Source organism: Macrobrachium nipponense, chromosome 18 (assembly GCF_015104395.2).
Source record: "Macrobrachium nipponense isolate FS-2020 chromosome 18, ASM1510439v2, whole genome shotgun sequence".
Classification (NCBI taxonomy): domain Eukaryota; kingdom Metazoa; phylum Arthropoda; class Malacostraca; order Decapoda; family Palaemonidae; genus Macrobrachium; species Macrobrachium nipponense.
Window position 1 is genome coordinate 20,279,799 of NC_087211.1, and position 21,937 is coordinate 20,301,735.

At 41.4% G+C, this 21,937-nt stretch overlaps 1 protein-coding gene across 1 annotated transcript in view; it reads right to left on the minus strand.

Annotated features, from left to right (window-relative positions):
• Positions 1 to 21,937, minus strand: part of LOC135196909 (uncharacterized) — a 349,582-nt gene that overhangs the window by 233,966 nt on the left and 93,679 nt on the right. Inside the window, exon 2 of the mRNA XM_064223723.1 lies at positions 15,444 to 15,604. Coding sequence (XP_064079793.1) covers positions 15,444 to 15,604 — 161 coding nt within the window. The remainder of the gene's footprint in view (positions 1 to 15,443; positions 15,605 to 21,937) is intronic.

Here is a 21,937-nt window from a genome sequence, read left to right on the forward strand (position 1 = left end):
CTCCCATGCAAATTTCCAGGAATCAAGGAACGCTGATTTAATGACCAGATACCTATCATTTGTAGGGAGTGCACACCTAGCTATATTACTTTGGTTGACAGCTGTTTTGGCAAGTGAGTCTGCTACTTCGTTTCCTGCCACACCGACATGTGCAGGGGACCAACAGAAAGATACTTTACTACCACTAATCTTAAGCAACTGAAGCCACTCTAAATTTTCAATTATGATAGGATGGAGTGAATTAAAATTACCAATAGCTTGCAAGACACTCAGTGAATCACAACATATAACAAAGTGTTCTCCAGAATGACAAGCAATCTCTTTAAGGGGGCCGGCCAGAACCCCTATATATGGTGGTATAGGGCGAAAAATGCAGTCATGAAAAAATTCATGGAGCTTCATATGGCAATTGAGAATACGTATACGAAATATTTTGTCAAAATTCCTCTTACTTTCGTAGTTACAGGGTAATTAGTAAACATAACTCAATAAGCCTAAAACATTCATCCGTACAAGAAAATGCAATATTTCTTCTGTTATCGTAAATTTTGATAATTATTGGCAAAGAAATTGTGAGAAATGGCATCTGTAGAGATTCCGTGGCTCGTAGAAGCGTCTGAAGCGAGTATCTGGTTCAATCATGAATCAGTTGGACCATAGACGTCAAGTAGATTACACGTTCGAGTTTCACCTCGTGACATTCGCTTGCTTTTACGTATGTTTATGTATGTTTCGGCAAGAAGTTCATCATGCCAATGAGGAAAAGACAAGGAAAACATCTCGCTAACATACAGACGAAGAAAAATCACTCAAGTATTATTACAGAATATCATAATATACACGTAGTTAGTGAAGAGAGAGGGGAGGGTTGTCTAGTAATGCCCCCTTCTTGCCTGACAGCACGTCACACTGTGCCCAAGGCTACGATCTTTGAGCAAAGAGATCTTCATTTATGATAAATAACATAGTTTTGGTTTTTTAATACCCAAAATGGAATATGAAATTCATAATAATCATGATTTATTAAATTGTCTTTGTAAAAAGAGAGTACACCTTCGAGTTTCACCTTTGACATTCTCTTGCATTTACGTTTGTTTATCTTTGTTTCGGCAAGAATGTCATCATGCCAAAGAGGAAAATACAAGGAAAACATCTCGCTAACATACAGAAGAAAATTCGCTGTAATAAGCCGAGTTAGTGAAGGGGAGAGAGGGGGTAACGTAGGAAGGAGTGCCCCATCTTGCCTCAAGCAGTGCCCCAGGCTACGATATATGAGCAAAGGGATCATCACTTATGATTAAATTATGATAAATAAAATAGTTTTGGTTTATTAATACACAAAAAAGAAATATACATTCATAATAATCATTATTTATTAACATTGTCTTTATAGAAATACGAAGGGAAACTTTGAACGCCCGATCTCAAAACTATACTTATTGACCTTCAAATTCTATCTCCTCACTTAGTTTTGAAGCTATAACATTGGAATTTGGTATATAACTCAGAAAGACATTATAGAACAATCAAATAGAGCCCTTTTTTCCAATTTTTGTTTCGTCTTTTTTTTATAAATTTTTTTCTCGTGATTTATAGGGTTTATTTTTTTACCATATTGAAAAATTCATATCTAGCAAAAAAAGGACTTTTAGAAAAAATACTCTCCATTTGATTGGAGGTCGACATCAGGTCTATGTATGGTAGTAATCCCAGGTCTTAATATTAAATATCAAGGGAGGAGATAGAATTTGAAAAATGGTTATTTTCGGGATAAATTGCCCTGGCGTCACAAAACCGAAGGTCAGAGGCGAAAATCATATGCGGTTTAGAGATGTCCCAAGTCACCTTATTAAGTGGTATGAATGTCAGTCCTGTCGTTAAAAAACGGCATTAGCCGGCCGGCCCCCTTAAGGGCAGTTAGGATTGCATAACACTGCTGTAAACATGGATGACTGATCTGGCAGCCTTCCACTCTTATTGAAATTGGGAAATACAACTCTATAGCCAAAACCTGCGTCAGACTTGGATCAATCTGTAAAAACTATGACTGAACCATCGTGGTCCATCAAATGTTCTAAAAAGGAGATGCGCAGCATCTCAGCACCCACTTGTTCCTTGCTACCAAAAGGAAACTTCGAAGGGGGGAACAACAGAATACTTAAATGGCCAGACTTTGACCTTTGGAATAGAATACATAATCTAAAATGTTTAAAACTGTATCCAAAAGGTTTTGGATAACGCGGATTATGTTCATAAAGGTTAAAATATTTATCATTAAAAGTTGCTTTGCAAGTTAATGAGTCAGGAATCCTCTGGATTCTATGCCAGTATCGAACAAGTGATATCTGACGACATGAATCTAGAGGCAGTTCCCCTGAATCTACCAAAAGGCTTGGGATTGGAGACGATTTAAAGGCACCACTCGCAATCCTTATTCCTGCATTATGTACCGAATCTAAAATATTTAGTTTTGATTTCGAGGCTGAAGAGTATACCTCACAACCATATGCTAATTTTGATGCCACTATGGCTTTGTAGAGGATCATTAGGTGATTCCTATCTACTCCCCAAGATGTATGGGAAAGCACTCTTAAAACATTCAGAGCTTGCATACACCTAACTTTCAGATCTTTTAGGTGAGATACCCAAGTCATTTTTTGGTCGAACAGTAACCCCAAAAAACGTCTCTCTTCCTTACATGACATCCTCTGATCATGTATGTAGAGGTCAGGATCAGGATGTATACCTTAATGCGGCAGAAATGTACAGCAACAGTTTTCGATGTAGAGAACTTAAAACCCCTTTTTTCAGCCCATTCAACAATTTTGTTAATAGCCAGCTGCATTTTTCTCTCAGCCACTGTCATTCGTGAGGCTGCAAATGATAGAGAGAGGTCATCAACCAATAGGGAAAACATTATATCTTTAGGAATCACAGAGGCAATGCCGTTAATGCACAAAGCAAACAGTGTCACACTAAGGACACTTCCCTGTGGAACTCCTTCTTCTTGGCTGTAGAGATGAAAATGAGTTTCCAACTTTAACCCTGAACCTTTGATTTTTAGGAAAGCTTGGATGAATAATGGTAATTCTCCTTGGAATTCATAATCATGGAGTGTCTTCAAAATACCATATCTCCAGGTTGTATCATAAGCTTTCTTCAGGTCAAAGAAAACTGATACATGATGTTTTCTGGAGATGAAAGCCTCACATATTGAATTTTCTAGACGCACTAAGATGTTGGTACAAGAACGCATTTATCGAAAGCCACACTGGGCTGGAGTTATAAGCTCCTTCTTTTCTAAGATCCATGTAAGTCGCATATTGACCATTTTTTCCATCAACTTACATATGCATGATGTTAGAGCAATAGGACGATAACAAGACGGAGTAGTACCATCCTTCTGTGGCTTCAAAAAAGCTAGTAATAAAGCTATATTCCACAAAGCTGGAAATGCATTTTCTTTCCGCATTTTATTAACCCTTAAATGCCTACTGGAAAATTGTCTGTTGGGTGCCGAATTGACGTATGAAATATCGACGCAAAAAAGTTTTTTTTTAAATTCGCGGAAAAAGTTATAGGCCTACTTGGCAAAAAATTTTGAATCACGCACCTTGAGGGATGCTGAGTTCACAGATCAAGCTGTTGTTTTGTTTACAATCATTAAACAGGCGCACAAGCGCGAATTTCTTTCTTCTCGCACTAAAAAGCATCAGTGACACATTTCAGAAATTATTTCGTAACTTTGACATAATTTTTGCACCATTTTATATTACCCGTTACATAGAGTTTTATATATGAAAATGTGCGCAATTCATGTAGAATACAACGAAAAACAACCCATAGTTGTAGCTTTTATCAGTTTTGAAATATTTTCATATAAATCAAGATAAGTGCCAAATTTTCAACATTGTCAACTTAGACTCGACCGAAATGGTCGAAAAACACAATTGTGAGCTAAAACGCTTACATTCTAGTAATATTCAATCATTTAACTTTATTTTGCATCAAATTGGAAGTCTCTAGCACAATATTTCGATTTATAGTGAATTTAAAAAAAAAAAACTTTTTCCTTACGTCCTCTGGTAACTCTTCCGAAAAAATCAGAAATTTTTTCATCCGACTGTCGTAATGTTCGCACAGTTTTATATTAGCCGTTACATAAATTTTTATATATAAAAATGTGCGCAATTTCATGTAGATACAACAAAAAACAACCCATGGTTATAGCTTTTATCAGTTTTGAATTATTTTCATATAAATAACAATAAGTGCCAAAATTTCAACCTTTGATAAAGTTTGACTCGACCAAAATGGTCAAAAAACGCAATTGTAAGCTAAAACTCTTACATTCTAGTAATATCCAATCATTTACCTTCACTTTGCAAAAAATTGGAAGTCTCTAGCACAATATTTTGATTTTTAGTGAGTTTTTGAAAAAAACTTTTTCCTACATCCGCAGGGTAACTGCTGAAAAAATCATAAATATTTTCGTCCGTTTGTCGTAATGTTTGCACCGTTTTATATTAGCCGTTACATAAAGTTTTACATGTAAAAATGTGCACAATTTCATGTCAAATACGAAAAAACACAACCCATGGTTATAGCTTTTATCAGTTTTGAAATATTTTCACATTAATAAGGATAAATAGAAAAAATTCAACATTCGGTCAACTTTACCTCGACCGAAATGGTTGAAAACTGCAATTGTAAGCTACAACACTTACAGTCTAGTAATATTCAATCAATTACCTTCATTTTGCAACAAACGGGAAGTCTCTGGCACAATATTTTGATTTATGGTGAATTTTTGAAAAATACCTTTTCCTTACGTCTGCGCAGTAACTCTTCCAAAAAAATCAGACATTTTTTCGTCCGATTGTCGTAATGTTTGCAGTTTTATATTAGCCATTACATAAAAGTTTTATATATGAAAATGTGCTCAATTTCATGTAAAATACAACAAAAAAACTCATGGTTGTAGCTTTTATCAGTTTTGAAATATTTTCATATAAACAACGAAGTGCCAAAATATCAACCTTCAGTCAACTTCGACTCTACCGAAATGGTAAAAAAACGCAATTGTAAGCTAAAACTATTACATTCTAGTTATATTCAATCATTTACCTTTATTTTGCAACAAATTGGAAGTCTCTAGCACAATGTATTGATTCATGGTGAATTTTTGAAAAAAAAAAAAAAATTTCCTTACGTCCGCACAGTAACTCTTCCGAAAAATTCTGAAGTTTTTTCGTCCGATTGTCGTAATGTTTGCAGAGTTATATATTAGCCGTTACATAAAGTTTTATATATGAAAATGTGCGCAATTTCATGTAGAATACAACATATAAAAACCCATGGTTGTGGCTTTCATCACTTTTGAAATATTTTCATATAAACAATGGTAAGTGCCAAATTTTCAACTTTTGGTCAAATTTGACTCGACCGAAATGGTCAACAAAACGCAATTGTAAGCTAAAGCTATTAAATTCTAGTAATATTCAATCATTTACCTTTATTTTGCATCAAATTGGAAGTCTTTAGCCCAATATTCCGATTTATGGTAAAAAAAAAAAAAAAAAAAAAACTTTCCTTACGTCCGTGTGGTCACTCTTCCGAAAAAATCAAAAATTGTCGTAATGTTTGCACTATTTTATATTTCCCGGTAGCTTTTATCAATTTTTAAATATTTTCATATAAATAACGATAAATAGAAAAAATTTGACCTTTGGTCAACTTTAACTCGACTGAAATGGCCGAAAACTGCAACACTTACAGTCTAGTAATATTCAATCAGTTACCTTCATTTTGCAACAAATGGGAACACTAGCACAATATTGCAATTTATGGTGAATTTTTTAAAACTACTTTTTTTTAACGTCCGCTCGTTACGAATTCACGCATCATATTGTGATAATATTTTCTCTGTGTTGCTTTTTTCGTTTTACAATTTGTTATATACCAAAACTACTGCAATTATATACAAAATTTTTTTTGCGCTGTCATATATTCCAATATTTATATGATAATATTTTTTCTCATTTCTGATGGTTGCATACTAAATTTCAGGCAATGACAAAAAAGGAGCCAAAAATGAACTCTTAATCTTGAAAATTAAGCGTGCTGTAATTTTTTAAGAAAATTTTTTTCCGCTTCGGCGCTCACTCGCGAACGCCGCCGGCATACGGGAGACACTTTCGGAAATACCAGCTCGGTGTTTAAGGGTTAATGATACTGAGCAGAAACTTTTGTGTTCCAAGTGGCAAATTTTTTATCATTGAATATATTATGTCATCTGCACCAGGAGCAGATTCATTACATGATAAGGCAGATCAAAATTCCTGAAAGGTAAATGGCTTTATCCAGAATCCAACTAGGTGATCTTGGTGTAGCAATTTCACCTAATACATTAATAAAGATTGGAAAAGGATCACTTCCTGATCCTTCACTCATTGCACTCCAAGAAAAGTCAAGATTAACAATCAGGACTGCATACTGATAAATCTATAACAGAAAAGTTCGCAGTTTGAATATGAAAATGTCTTGGTTCTCCAGAATTAAGGGTTTTCAGAAAAATCTGGACAGCAACTACTTGCAAGTCTGTTTGCAGTGGATATTTTTTGTGAGCTGTACCTTGCCTAATTAACATAGTACTTCCACCATGAATCCCTACTTGCTCATCATAATCTGAATGATAAAAAATGTATTCTTTAGGACATATGATTTTTTGTCCAAGCATAGTCTCTTGCAGGGCAATGCATATTGGTAAGTTTTCTTTAATCAAAATTTGTAGATTCATATTTGGCTTGCATCCCCTGACAGTTCCACAGCAAAATTGAAAGCCTGCGATCCATTACTAAAGGCAATTAATTATTACCTTTTACATGTTTTAACCTGGGGATATTGCTCTGGATAACGATGGATTTCTATGAGGAAAGTTCATTACTTTCATTTGCACTTTCATCTTTTCTTTTTTCTGATGTTCTCTCTCTTTTCCTGTGATCTGATTTGGGCCGAGTTCCATTAGATGTAGTCAACTGTATTCCTTTAGGTATTTCTGCTGTACATGATTTAAGAACCTGTGGTTTTGGTTGCTGGAGTGATGTGCTATTTTGATTATTTAAAGAACATCCCGCTTTAGATTTATCATCACCATGCTCCTCTCCACGTGGCATTGTCTCAGCCTGGTTTGGCTTTGTGACTGCAGCGGATGGTTGCTGTTGCCCTGCATGAGTAGCTGGCACTTGTGCACTGGACTGTGGCTTCTTAATTACAGATGAAAATGTAACTCCCGGTCTTATTTGAAGTTCTAGTACTTTCTTTCTGGCGTCTTTAACACAATCTTTTCCATAACTTTAACTGTTTGCACCTCCTCTCTAAAATAAACTTCATACAACTTTTTGAGGATGCAGGATGATTTTCTCCACAATTAATACAAGACGGTGGCTCATTGCATGATCCATGTCCTTCTTTGCCACAATTACAACATAAAGCAGGTTCTTCATTTATTTTTTTTCTACATTTCTGGATCAAATGACCAAACATCCGGCAGTGGTAACATCTCAAAGGTGATGATATGTATATCTTGACTTCTAAGTTCAGCCAGCCTGCCTTGATAGCATTAGGTAATTAATCTAAAGGTATTAAAAGTGAGGATTAGCGTTGCCAATGGAACAATCTGATCTCCCACCTTTTTTCTCATTCTGACCACCTTTGCCACATTCTGTTCCTCTAATTCCTGCTGAATTTCTTGTGTCTAACAAGAGCAGTTCGGGAGCATATATAACTCCTCGACTTTGGTTATGAATAGGATGAGGGAACACGTAACTTTTTGCCTTACTTAGGTATTCATCTTGAGCAATTTTTCACTTTGTTCAGGTGAGGAAACTTCGACTAATAGGGTCCCATCAGCTTGTGGACGAATTTATGGTACGCAGTTACAAACATTATTAATTTCTCTGCTTGCTTTAAATGCATGGATATTCTGCAATACATCATCTTCGAACCTAAGAACTATAAACTTATTGTATGAGCCTAATTCATACATACCAGGAAGAATCTCCATTTTTCCTTTCTTATTACTCTGAATATTTAAGTTCCTTGAATTCAATTTTGCATTTTTCTTTCTTTCCAAAACAGAAGAAAAAGGTTCCATCGTAACAATTTTCGAACCTGAATTATCCATTGCCATGTCCATTTCCATGCCAGGGTCAGATGATAAAAGAGGGGGGGTTGGCCATATATACAAAAAGATATAGTTCGCCCTGGTAATCGCCATACCCACCACGGAGCCACAATAAGAGGATGGGGTCATCCATTTGACAAAGGCCGCCCTAGGGGTATTACCTGGATATACACCTCACCCTCAGTGCCAAGGCGTCGTAATGTCTGTCAAAATCACAGCCCAGCACCGAAGGCAGGGTTTAACATGAAACTTTCCCCTCGCTCAACCCAGAAAAAGCCGACTAATTTTGTTTGACCAACAGCTGTGTCCCAAGGACCGGTGAGAAACCATCCCCATCAGGCATCAGGGCCCAGCTGCTGGTCCCTAAGCCCCCTACCCACACCAAGGGGTCAGCATCTAGGGGGTGAATAATAGAAGTGAATTTATTCATGTTTGGGACCGACATTATGGTTCCTGTTTACAAGACTGGGAGAGCTCTTTTTTTTCTACTAGGGGGTGGCATTTTAATTGGACAGTTTTGTTGGCTTCTTGGGTGGAGTTATCGAATTCATAGAGCCAACATCTTTTCCTTCAGTGTCTTTGACTCTGAAGGGTTTTTTAGTATCTTCACTCCCCATCTCGATACCCCATCTCTATCGAGATGGAGAGAGCAGAGGTGTTCTCTAAAGTGACCACCACAAGTGTCTTTGTATTGCTAGCAGTAGCCAGCTCTGCCTCTAATGAGGCAGAAGTACCAGCGAGGACTAGCACTGGGGGACCAGCATCTGCTGGTTTGTCCTCAAAAGAGGAGCTGGCACCAGACCAGCAACCAATGGCCCTGCCTCCAAAGAGGCAAGATAGTGGGTGAAGGGTGTGTCTAAACTGACACTTCAATTTTACTCAATTCGGTACTAGTAGTGTCTTTCTTGTTGGTTCTAGTGAACCTTGTCTTTACATTCTCATCATCGACTCGAATGATTCAGTTAGCCATCTTTTCAATGATTCTTTATTTGATTCTACCTTTGTGCTCCTAACTTGGGTTTTTTTTTTTTTTTTATTAATCTCTTCCTTTTGGTTTCTTAATTTTGCTACAACAGAAGCAAAACTTAGACCGGGTCTTACCATCTTTGCTTTGGCTCTCTTGTGCTTCCTTAAATGTTGTTCTTTCAATTACTCTGATTGCTTAGATTTCTTCTTTGAGTAAATATACATCACACTGCTGAAATGACGATGCATGTCCCTCACCACAGTGAACACATTTAGGTTCCCTGGTGCACATACCATGCTCCTCTTCTCCACAGTTGACACAGACTGCAGGATTTTCTTGCAATTTGGATCGGCATGATTGTAGGGTGTGTCCAAAATGCTGGTAATGGAAACACCTTCTGGGTCTCGGGATGTAATACTTTATCTTAAACCTATACCAGGCTGCAGAGAGATATTCCGGAAGTCTCAAAAGTATCAAATGTCCACATTAAAGTAGGCTTAGGTACTCTATTATTATCCACCTTCTTTGACATCCTATCCACCTTTATTACACCCTGGTCTTTTAATTTTCTTAAAAGTCTCTCCTCAGAGAAAGCCATCAACTGAGGGGCACAAATTAAACCCTAACTGGAGTTCAGGCTGGAGTGGGGAGTGCACTCAACCATAACTCCTGCAAGGTCCGACAATCCCATCAACTTAATGCTCTCTCTGGGGAGATGCTTTCTACAAGGAGCATATTTTTTTTGGCTGTCTGCCACAACATTTCAAGAGTTCCCTGTGTACTTGAAATATGTCTATATTGTCACTTTCAAGCTTCAAATTCAGGTATTTAATTGAAAGAATTGGGTACAAAGACCCCAGGAGCTATTTCACACTTTTAGTTTTTCTTCATGGCAAATGGTTCCAGTGTGACAATACTAGAGCCAGATGCTTTTTGTTGAGATTTCCTGGCCATATACCTACTCGCATAGCATTGGGTCGTCAACTGTGTTCATCTGTCATTTGGTTCAGGGGTACTACATTGATCATGGGGACCGACCAAAAAAAATTGAAGTTTGGGTTCCGTGGACCAGTCCTTTGACGAAAGCATAGGGTCATCAGCAGAAATAGGGGGGTTGCCATAGAACGTAAAAACTGAATTCATCCAGATATTCCCCATACCCACCATGGAGTCACACTTAGAGGACAGGTCATCCCTTTAATTAGGGTTGTCCTAGGGGTAATTACCAGATATACACCCTATCACCAGTGCTAAGGCGTCATGATGTCCGTTCAGATCAGACCCGGAACTGAGGATAGGGTTTGACATTAAACTTTCCCCTCGCTCGACCACATCAGGTACTCGAATTCTACGGGTGAGGTGGCATGTTGTCCATCCTCAGCCTCCTTCAAATCCCAAGAATAAGTCTAATTCATGTCCAAAACCATACCTTATAGGGGGAAGAGGCAGAAAGATGAAATGTTTTTAGTAATAGTTAAAGAGCTGACTTATTTAGTTGGATAAGCAGATGGGCACCAAGGCCCAGCGAGAAAGCAGTTCCCACCAGGCATCAGGGTTTCTCACAGAGATGTATGTTTTTTGTATGATAAATAAATGATTTACTAATTTTCAAATGTCAATATTAATGTAAACATCACTCCGCTCCCAAGACGTCAGCACCATCGAGGGTAGCGCGAGGAAAGACCCAGCCTTCCTCTTTCGCTTTGAGAAGTGAACGTCTGCCCTTCTCTCACGGGGAAGGGGCTAAGTGGAATGGGAAGAGAGGGAAACGCTAGGGACGGTGTTCCCCCTCAACTGCTGCCGGAAGTGGGGGCTGCCTGGCGAGTCATTGGGCAACTTGGCAGCGCTACGAGCAGAGACTTGGGTAGGATGTCCTTCAGGAGGGATACCTTCTGTCCTTCGAGTCGAGGCCACCCCTCACCTCACACCCGGTCCACCTTCAGATGTATGCCCCCAGTTCGCCAGGGACATAGCACTGACACAAGAAGTGAAGACCATGCTGAGCAAAGGAGCTGTGTAGATCGTGCGAGATCAGTCACTGAGTTTCTACAGCCAACTTTACCTGGTGAAGTCTACGGGGGGCTGGAGACTGGTGATAGAACTCTCTCCCTTGAACTGTTTCATTCGCCAGACACGGTTCACGATGGAAATGGTACGCTCAGTGCTCGATTTCATCAGTGAGAACAATTTCCTGCTTTCGGTGGACCTGAAGGATGCATATTTTCAAATACCCATCCACCAGTCCTCCAGGAAGTACCTCCACTTTATCCTTGACGGGATGGTGTACCAATTCAAGGCACTTTGTTTCGGCCTCTCAGCCACCCCACAGGTGTTCATGCGAGCGTTCACTCCAGTGTCGGCTTGGGCCCGTTTGGTCGGGATACGTCTGATGAGGTATCACCTTGACTTCTGTCGCGATCTGAGGGTCGTGGTAAATTTCAAGAAGTCAGATCTCAAACACAAGCAGAGGATAAAGTACCGGGCATGCCGATCGATACGGTAGCAGCACAAGTTTTCCCCGCAGACTCGTGGAGCAGCAGGTTCAGGAAGGCACCCAGATGGTTCCTGTCACGACAGGAACATTCAGCTCAGCAGTGGCAAGTCGTGATCGGTCACCTGTCGTCACTAGAGAAGCTAGTCCCTCAGGGGCATCTTCACCTGCGGTCTCTTCAATGGAGACTAAAGGAGTACCGGTCACAGGCACGGGATCTACAGTTCTTCCTGGTTCCTCTCATGAAGGAAGTAAGGGAGGACCTGGCCTGGTGGCTAGATGACCGGAACCTCTTGGTAGGAGTGCCCCTGCGCACTCCGCCTATGGAAATGCTTCTGTTCTCAGACGCATCGACCGAGGGTTGGGGCACACGCCTGGAAGAGTTGCTGGTTGCAGGAGTGTGGAACCATCACGACAGGCACCTTCACATCAACTTCCTGGAACTCAAGGCAGCGTTTCTCGCACTCCAATAATTCAGGGAACAAGTGATGGGACACTCGGTGGTGTTGATGAGCGACAACACCACGGTAGTGGCATATGTCAACAAACAGGGGGGGGCTAGTGTCCCTACCGTTACACCAGTTGACGATGCAGGTGCACGAGTGGGCCATAGCTCACTCGGTAGCTGTCAGCCAGGTACATTCCAGGCAAGATTAATGTAGTGGTAGTGGTAGACAAGCTCGGCCGCCATAATCAGGTGGTTGGGACAGAATGGTCTTTTCGCCTATGGGGTGTCCAGTAGTGGATCTGTTCGCCACCCGGCACAACAGAAAACTTCAGGTTTTTTTCTCAGTTGTGCTGGACCCATGGGCAGCTGCAGAGGATGCGTTCCAACACCTGTGGGACAACCCTGTAGTCTATGCCTTTCCCCCATTCTGCCTGATTTGCAAGGTGATCAGCAGGGTGCTGGCACCAGCAATCTTCGGATGATTCTGGTGGCTGAGGCCATTGGTATCTGGACCTACTGGCTTTTCTCTCGCAGTCGACACGAGAGATTCCCCCATGGTACAACCTGTTGTGTCAACCCAATGTAGAATGGTACCACCAGGCAGTACATTCCGTGCATCTTCACGGCTGGTGGTTATCCACCATCTCTTGCAAGCGAGAGGTTTTTCTCGCCGAGCAGCAACAGAAATGGCCGGTTACCTCAGATAGTCCCCTGCAGCAGTATACCAGGGAAAGTGGTCTGTCTTCTGTGGTTGGTGTCGTAGACAGGGTCTCTCTCCGCTCAGAGCCACTCTTCAGCAGGTAGCGGATTTCCTCATCTTTCTTTGCCGGGAGAAGCTCCTCTCTGTCTCGGCAGTTAAAGGATACAGAGCTGCCACGGCCCTAGTCCTTAAGCTGCGAGGAATTGATATTTCCTCCTCCATGTAAATACTCTCCTAATGAGGGGCTTTGAGAGGTCTTGCCCACCCAGGGAACTCAGGCCCCCGGGGTGGGATGTAACTTGTCTTAAGGAGTTTGACTTGTAGACCCTACGAGCCTCTCCGGGAGTCGTCAGACAGGGATCTGACCCTCAAGATTGTCTTTCTGCTTGCCCTGGCATCAGCGAAGAGAGTAGGAGAACTTCATGGTCTTTCCTTCAATGTTAAACACAATGATGATGATGGTGATGAAATGAAAATTAAAGGTCTAAGCGTGAAGAAACTGTCTGAATTGTTCTCCGATTCTGAAGCATTAATTCAGAAATTTAAAAATTTCAATCCTAACTACAAGAGAAGTTTAGTTAAAACGGCAAATACAAGAAGTGCTTGCTCCATACAAAGAACTTGATAATCAATAGAGAAATGTAATGAAGCAATCAACCATGTTAAATTTCTTTAGACCATTGTCTACCACCCCAGAACCCTAAACATCAGCACAGTCTAATAGGAACAGTACACCTAAACCTGGAAATTTGTCATCATCATCACGATCAACACTCGATGTCCCTCTTCCATTCCTTAAGTCGGACCCAGATGATCCACCTCCGCCCCCCCCCCCCCCTCCTTTGTAAACAAGGTTCTTATTCATCAGTCAACATCAATTTTGGTAAATTAAATATGTTTTACTTCTTGAACTGCTTATTTCTTGTTTTTGTAAAGAAAAAAGAAAAAATAAAATTAGAAAAATTTTCATGCATTCACTGTTCAAAGAAAAAATATTTCAGCATCACCGTCGTTCTTTTGTTATGTAAGAGGCTAGCCCAGCCATCATTCTATGCACCTTTTTGCCAGAAATCATGCATTTTATATTACTTTTGTATAATAAAAGTATTCTGTAATAGTTGTTTTTGTTTTAACCATGAAAAATATTATTCATTATGATATGCTCATGCCCTGGGAACCTAACCCTATTATTCCCATAAGTTTATATATTCTCTTTATGCAATTTCAATATATGCGAGGTTTTGTTTTCCCCTAACCCTCGCATAAAGAGAGGGAGACCTGTATATGTACATATAAGTAATACCAATCCACATAAAAAAATAAAATGTTATTTCACAATAAATTTAACTGATAAAACACTAAAACAATCAAATGCAATATAAAGTAATAAAAAATAAGTCTTACTTGAACCAGTGTTTGGTACGCTGACTGAGACGAGAGAGAAGGGAGGAGAGGAGAGGAGAGGAGAGGAGAGGAGAGGAGAGGAGCATAAAGGGATGGTGGTAGGTTATGGGTGGGAGATGGGGTCTGCTTCCAACTGACCGACCAGCTGGGCTGCAACAATTATTCACCAGTTTCTTTCACTTCCACTTGATTTGCCCAAATCACTTCTTTTTGTCATGGTAAAATACCTATCGAGTGACAATTGCTTTTAATGACTTTTTAGCACTGCAAAAGTAACTTGGCTCCACAATAAATACACTGGCGCCATATGTAGCTTCTGCGTGCCTTCATTTGTTGGTTTTAACCACTTCTTTGTGAAAATTTATTTAATCTCTTTCCATTCTTACTTGCATTCTTAATTCATTACTTATTTGTTTGCAAAATCCTCATGTTTATTCTAAATTCTGCTGTAAGTAGACATATTGTGGCATAATTAATCTCTTTCTTGCACTAAGATTCAAGTGTAAACACATCAACAATCATACAAGCTGATTTCTCTCTCTCTCTCTCTCTCTCTCTCTCTCTCTCACACACACACACACACACACACACTATCGATTCCTTTGACTATCCTTGTAAAATGTGAATAAAATTGATTTTGTTATCATCCTTTGCCTATTGTGACCATTTCAGTTTCCTCAAAGGGTTCCGGTCTCTCCTCCCTCCATCCCAAACAGTTCGTAAATCATACTCTGAAACAAATTTTTTCGAGAATTTTACTTCACATAATGTAGTTTCATTACTATACACTCTTAATTTACCTTTTGAATACATTAATAATAGGAAAAAAATTGGGAATGGGGGACTTTTTGGGTTGGCTGGAATGAATTATCCTGACTTCTTTATTTCTTATGGGGATGGCTGTTTCATATTTCAAACTAATCATATTTCGATGAGGTTTCTGGAACAGATTAAGTTCGAAGTCTGAGGTACTACTGTATACATATGTTCCATGCAGAAATCTGTGATTTGCGAGCCTGCAAATAACAGTTTGACTGCACATATTTCATTACGTGTATACACATACTGTAATACAATATTGTAACTTATATATATGCTAATGCTGTTTAACAAAACAACATGACAATGTAACTTATATATATGCTAATGTAGATTAAAACAACAACAATCACATTTTTATACTCTCATGAGGGTCATTCTAAGAATCAGTTCAATGGAAAGCAAGAAAGATGAAAGAAATACTCTTACCTGCACTTTGGACATTGCAAAGGTGAATGGGAGGAACACCGGTTAATAAGGCAGGGACGGCAGAATGAATGTCCACATGAAAGAGCAACAGGAGGTCGAACATCATGCTCAAAACGTTCAAGACATACACTGCATAGCTCCCTACTATTCCCTGCTGCCATCTGTTTGAGGAAAATTAACCTCTTAAAAATTTCATGACCTTACAACTTGACGACGACAAAAAAAAAAAAAAACTTTAAATATTCTGTTAAAACTCATAAAAATGACAAATTTTCTTAGACAATTTGTATTTTTCATAGTTACAAACCTGAGGTCTTAACAAGAGGATAATTTTCTAGTGCCTAGCTGGATACGGTGAAACATGATATTGTTAGAATACAATAGTAAAGTTTTGTACATACTTACCCGGCAGATATATACTTAGCTTATGTCTCAGACGTCCGACAGAAATTCGAATTTCGCGGCACACGCTGCAGGTAGGTCAGGTGATCTACCCCCCTGCCGCTGGGTGGCAGGAATAGGAACCATTCCCGTTCTAGAACCAGATTTTCTCTTCCACTTGTCTCCTGAGGGGAGGCTGGGTGGGCCATTCATCGTATATATCTGCCGGGTAAGTATGTACAAAACTTTATTGTATTCTAACAATATCATTTTTGTACATGCAACTTCCCCGGCAGATATATACTTAGCTGATTGACACCCTTGGTGGTGGGTAAGAGACAACTATTTACTGAATAGACAGGTAAACAACATACGTTGTAGGTAATAAATAAATAAAACCTTGGTTCCTACTTGTTCAGGCGGAAGATTCCATGGCTAATGCCTAGGAATCTGCTTCGCCTCAAGAGCCTCAGCGAGGATGTGACCTATGGCTAAGAGTTCTTGTGGGTCTGTCGATGGGGTCTTATCCATTTACTCGACAGAGCCTCTTACATGACAATATGCCTATGCCTAGTGGCATAATTAAGGAGCACAACACCGATCCCGATCACCTGATCCTAACACAAGGGTTAGTGCTTAAGTTGAAAAGAGTTATCCCCAAACTCCTTTCAAACAACCCAAAGAAAAAACACGACGTTAAATAAAATTTAACTCACTAGTTAAGGATCAGTATCGGCTCCCTATCCCAGCAATGTATCCGCAGACACGTATCAACCAAGAGAGAAGGATCTCTCGTAGGTTATCTTGACATCCTTCGGATATGGGAAGTCAACACAGAGTTGCATCTCCCGTATGTGACAGCTAATATGTCCTTATGACATATTGTTAAGGAAAGAACAAGAATTCGGAAAAGCTCGCACTTCATGCGCTTTTAATTCTCAGCTGTTTGAAGGAATCATCAATGCACTTGTCAAGTGCTTAGGAGATCACATTGTCTCAAAGAAGGCCAGGGCATTCTTTGATATAGATCTCTTCTGGGTGAAGCCTGGAGCCTGGCTAGCGCTTCGTGCCTGGCAGGCGCCTAGCGCCTGTCTAGCGCCTCGCGCCTGGCTGGAGCCTTGCGCCTGAATGGCGCCTAGAGCCTGGCTGGAGCCTTGCGCCTGGATGGCGCCTCGAGCCTGGCTGGAGCCTCACGCCTGGCTGGCACCTGATTGGCTCCTCCCTCCTGGCTAGCGCCTGGCTGGAGCCTTGCGTCTGGCTGGCGCCTTGCGCCTGGAGCTTGGCAGAAGACTTCATGATTACTGTCTATGAGTCTGCATGCCTCAAGAGTTTCAGCGAGGTAGGGACCTATGACTGACAAACCCTTCTGGATCATGTCAATGGGGGCTAGCCCGCTTACACGACAGAGCCTTCTCGGATCGTGCCAATGGGGGCTGACCCACTTACATGGCAGAGCCTTACCTGTATCATATCAATGGGGACTAGCCCTCTTACATGACAGAGCTTTAGGTTTCTCTTTACTGGAAGGAGCCTTGCGCCTGGATGGATCCTCAATCTTGACTGGAGCCTAGCCTTGAAGGAGCCTGGTACCTGGATGGCGCCTGGCTGGCTTCTAGAGCCTGGCTGGCTCCTAGAGCCTGGCTGGCGCCTCGCGCCTGGCTTGGCTCCTCCACACTTGCTGGAGCTTCGAGCTTGGAAGAGTCTCTAGGCTGTCTGGCGATGTCCACATCGGACACTCTTATATCTGTCCGATTTGTTCGCCTCTGGCGCATTTGCGCCAGGTTGGAGGCCCGCTCCTTCTCAGTATCTGACCATGACAGAGTTCCTTGGAACTGTCCGCCTCTGGCGTTTTTCGCCTGTATTGGCATTTGGTGCCTGGCTGGCGCTACATTGTCCGAGAGTCCTGAACAGCCACATAGTCTATCAGGAGACTGGAGAAGGGTGGAAGAAATTCTTCCCCTTTGAGCTTTTGGCCCCTGGCAAGGGGAGGTGATTGTAGTCAGCTACATCCAGTAGACGACAGGATATCTAACAATACGAGAGAGAAGAGTCTTCCTCCGAGGAGGATCCTTCGTGAATACTTCCTTTGCTAACGAGATCTCTTCTTACATGTTGATGAGGTTCCTCGTTGCAGAATCTTCCCTATCCTTGCCCGAAGGAAGGGAAGGAGTCTGGAAGTCGAAGGAGACTCCGAGCTGAAATTGGGCGAAACCCTGATTTCTAGCTCTTATTGTATCCTTCTGAATACCTTCTGGGAAGCATTTCGAGCCCTCATTGCACCCCGAAGACTTCTGTAGGCAAACATTTAAACCATCTCTTCTTCTGTAGATGAAAAAGTAAGTACCCTGCCTGGGCAACGAAACTTCTATCTGAAAGCGTTGCGTCAAGAATAGAGGGTTTTAGTTCTTTTGCCAGACATACTATGCTGGCAAGAACCCATTGCCGAGTCTCTATTGAATCTGATGCGAGATTCCAATGCACAAAAAATTCACTTGTCTTCTTGGTCGTTTAGGGCTAAGAGAAACAAAGAATTCCTTCATAAACTTTCTCAAAGAAGTTTGATGAGGAGCAGTTCCATTTTGTCGGAACACGGAATCTGTGGCCACAAAAAGATCCCATTCGAAGTACATGATATCCTACTCTTGTCGTATTGCGGTATCGTATAAGATCCCGAAGATCTTAATCTTCTGTTATCTCTAATTCCCCTTGTAGAGACAGAGTATAGCCTTTTACTGTGTTCTTTGATAGCAGATATATACCTAGGTGATTCTTCCCTCTGAAAGTGAAGAAAGAACCTCGCTATGTGGTTCACAGAGGTATCGGAAGAGGACAGTTTCCTCATTCCATCTAGCACGATCTGCAGCAATTCTGTCTTAGCCATGACTATTGTCATTTACCTTGAAAAATCCTCTCATTCATGTCCACTTCTGGTCAGTCTGCAAGCGGACAGACTCAGAGTGGAGAGGTTTTTCAGGTCTATTTATAATAGATTCTGATAGAATATCCAGATACTCTTGGAAAAGCCTTACGAAACATGCTGTGAGAAGAACGTGACTTCTGTGAATCCAACCTCTCTAAGGCCAAAATGAGGCATTCATCCTCTCTTCCTTTGACGCCCATTTATCTTAATATCTGTTAAGAATTTATAACTAGGGGAAAAAAGACTAAAGTTTATTACCCTTCTTTAAATTAAAGATGTCGTATATTGCTACCTCTCTTGGTTCGAGGAAAAGGAAGCAGTCTATAGGAAGCCTGTTTGTCTTCTACCTTGCAAAGAGATCTATGAAGAAGACTTTCCGCAGGTTCTCAAAACTCTTTTCAATAAATGTTAAGACATACGTTAACAGTTATTATCTTCGATCGAGAAGGTTCTCACGGACATGCAAAATCTTGCATCGAACCTCTTAAGGATCGTTACGTTCCGTGTCTGTTCCCAAATAGGTTCTCTTTTGTTAACGCGAACAGGGGCAAAAAAAAGAGACTCTCGATGCTCTTTGCGATATGAGAGTGTCGTGGAATTGGCCTAAGTGATTAAAATAAATCATTTCATCATTCCTTGTAAGCGACCCCTTTCCGATTAAATGGGTAACGAAATCAGGAACGAATCTTGCTGTTACCGAGCCTCCGAGAGGCTACTGGTTTGTTTGTTTGTTTGTATGGTGTTTTTACGTGACTTCAGAACCACGTCGAGAGTGAACTTCTATCACCAGAAATCCACATCTCTCACTCCTCAATGGAATGGCCGAGAATCGAACCCGCGACCACCGAGGTGAGAAGCAAACACCAAACCAACCACTACTGGACTCTTAGGTTAATAACTCGCTAAAACGAGAAAATATCTTGGATGGTGCTTCTGGCGCATTGCGCCAGGCTGGCGCTTCTGGCGCAATTTGCGCCAGGCTGGCGCTTCTGACGCTTTGCGCCAGGCTGGCGCTTCCTTCTAGTTCTTTTAAGGTTATGTGCCAGAACATCTGTGCCTTTATGGTACCCGACATCCTTCACGTGTTAATTCCGTTCTTAGTAGGAAAAAACTTTTATATACGTAGTATAGTCCATTCAGGGAAACAACTTCTGCCACTAAGAGAATGTTTCCCATCCGACTCAACCATCTTCTCTTGAGCAATATCCGATTCTAAAAAGGTTGTGTGCGTTTCTCGAAAGGATGAGAAATGTTATTGTTATAATACAATTAAGTTTGTTCATACTTACCTGGCAGATATATATATAGCTGTATTTTCTGAAGTCCGACAGAATTTAAAAATTCGCGGCACACGCAGTGGGCGGCCAGGTGGTAGTACCCATTCCCGCCGCTGGGAGGCGGATATCAGGAACTATTCCCATTTTCTATTCATATTTTATCAGTGCCACTGTCTCCTGAGGGGAGGTGGGTGGGCACTTTAATTATATATATCTGCCAGGTAAGTATGAACAAACTTAATTGTATTATAACAATAACATTTTGTTCATGAAACTTACCTGACAGATATATATATAGCTGAATCCCACCTTCGGATGGTGGGAAGAGACAGAATAGGATTTTTGGGAAACTAAATTAAGTAGATGATATACATCTTGGTTCCTGACCTGTTAGCATAGCCGACTTCGTGATTACTGTCACCAAAGTCTGCTTCTGCGTTACTAGAGTTGCCAGCGAGGTAGAGACCTGTAATGCTGGTGCGCTCTAGATGATCTGTCAACGGGGGCGTGACCACAATGTGACTAGACCATATGACCATACTTTTGAGGGCACCGAAGCTAAAACCACCACCTGACCTAACCTATCAAAGTTAGTTCCATAACTTCTAGGCTAAAGAAAAGGAACGCGCCTCAAGCGACCAACCCTTCAAAGTTAAAAGCACACCTATCCCTTTTCTATAGGATAGGATTCGTGTTGCTTCTTGCACCCACTTATCCGCTTAAGCGATAAAATGTTATGAAGATCTTTGTCAATGAGAACTAACCCATTTACATGACAGAAAGTAATCCAGGAATTCGAGCATATAGTTTTCCCGATTCCCGCAGAAATCGAGGAAGGGGCAGGATTCCTGATTAGAGACTGGGCTTACGACAGGAAGGACCTTAATGTTCCCCTTCGGCAGCGCAATCCCGAAAGCAGACGAGGCGTTTTATGACACCGAAATCTGCTTACAGTTTTCCTGGAATTCATCAAGTGATGGATTCTATTGAACGCTCCCTTCGTAGAAAGCGAAGTAGACATCTTGACGAGACCAAACTCCTTCCTCTACTTCGACGACGCCGTCTTGAAGAGCGTTCTTGCAGGAATCCTGCCGAACGTCTTGATGCGTAGGACGCCTATCGTTCTGAAGAACGTCCTGGCAAGTGCTCTACCGAGCGTCATGACGTGTAGGATGCCGAGCGTCTTCAAAAGCGTCCTCGCGAGCGTCCTCGCTAGCGTCCTGCCGAGCTTCCACCGAAGCGTCCTGGCGAATGTCCACAAAAGCGTCCTGCTGAGCGTCCTCAAAAGCGTGCTGGAAAGCGTCCTGCTGAGCGTCCTCAAAAGCTTCCTGCCGAGCGTCCTCAAAAGCGTCCTGGAAAGCGTCCAGCTACGAGAGTGTCTGAGCAGAGAACACCAAGTCTTCTGAACGACGTTTCAGAGAGGAACTCGTTGAGCGCCTTGATGCATGCAAGGCCCGCCAAGAGGCGTCCTGGCGAGCGACCTTGCCAACATCTCAATGTTATGACGAACCGCGTTTTGCGTATGACATTGAATATTTTTAAGGGACGTCCTCATGCGAGTCTCCATGGAGAGCCGCACGCTGCTCCTGAAGAGTGTGAACACTAAAGGAAGACGTATGGCTTTCGTCTTCCGCAAGGTGCTTGCTGAGCGTCCTGGAGAATGTCTCTACTTATAGGACGTCGAGCACCTCCAAAAGCTTCCTCACGTCTAAATTGCCCTTCTTATGCCGACCAGAGACATAAGTTGTTTGACTGTGCAAAGCAGCTTGCCGGCCGTCAAACTTATCAGCTTGCTTTATCGAAGTAAAGCGAACGTTACATAACGTATACGGAGCGCAATGAGGAGAGGAGACGAATACTGAGTTGCTCCTCCAAAAGGTGGAATCAAGAATGTCCTTGATTACCAAATTCTTTTG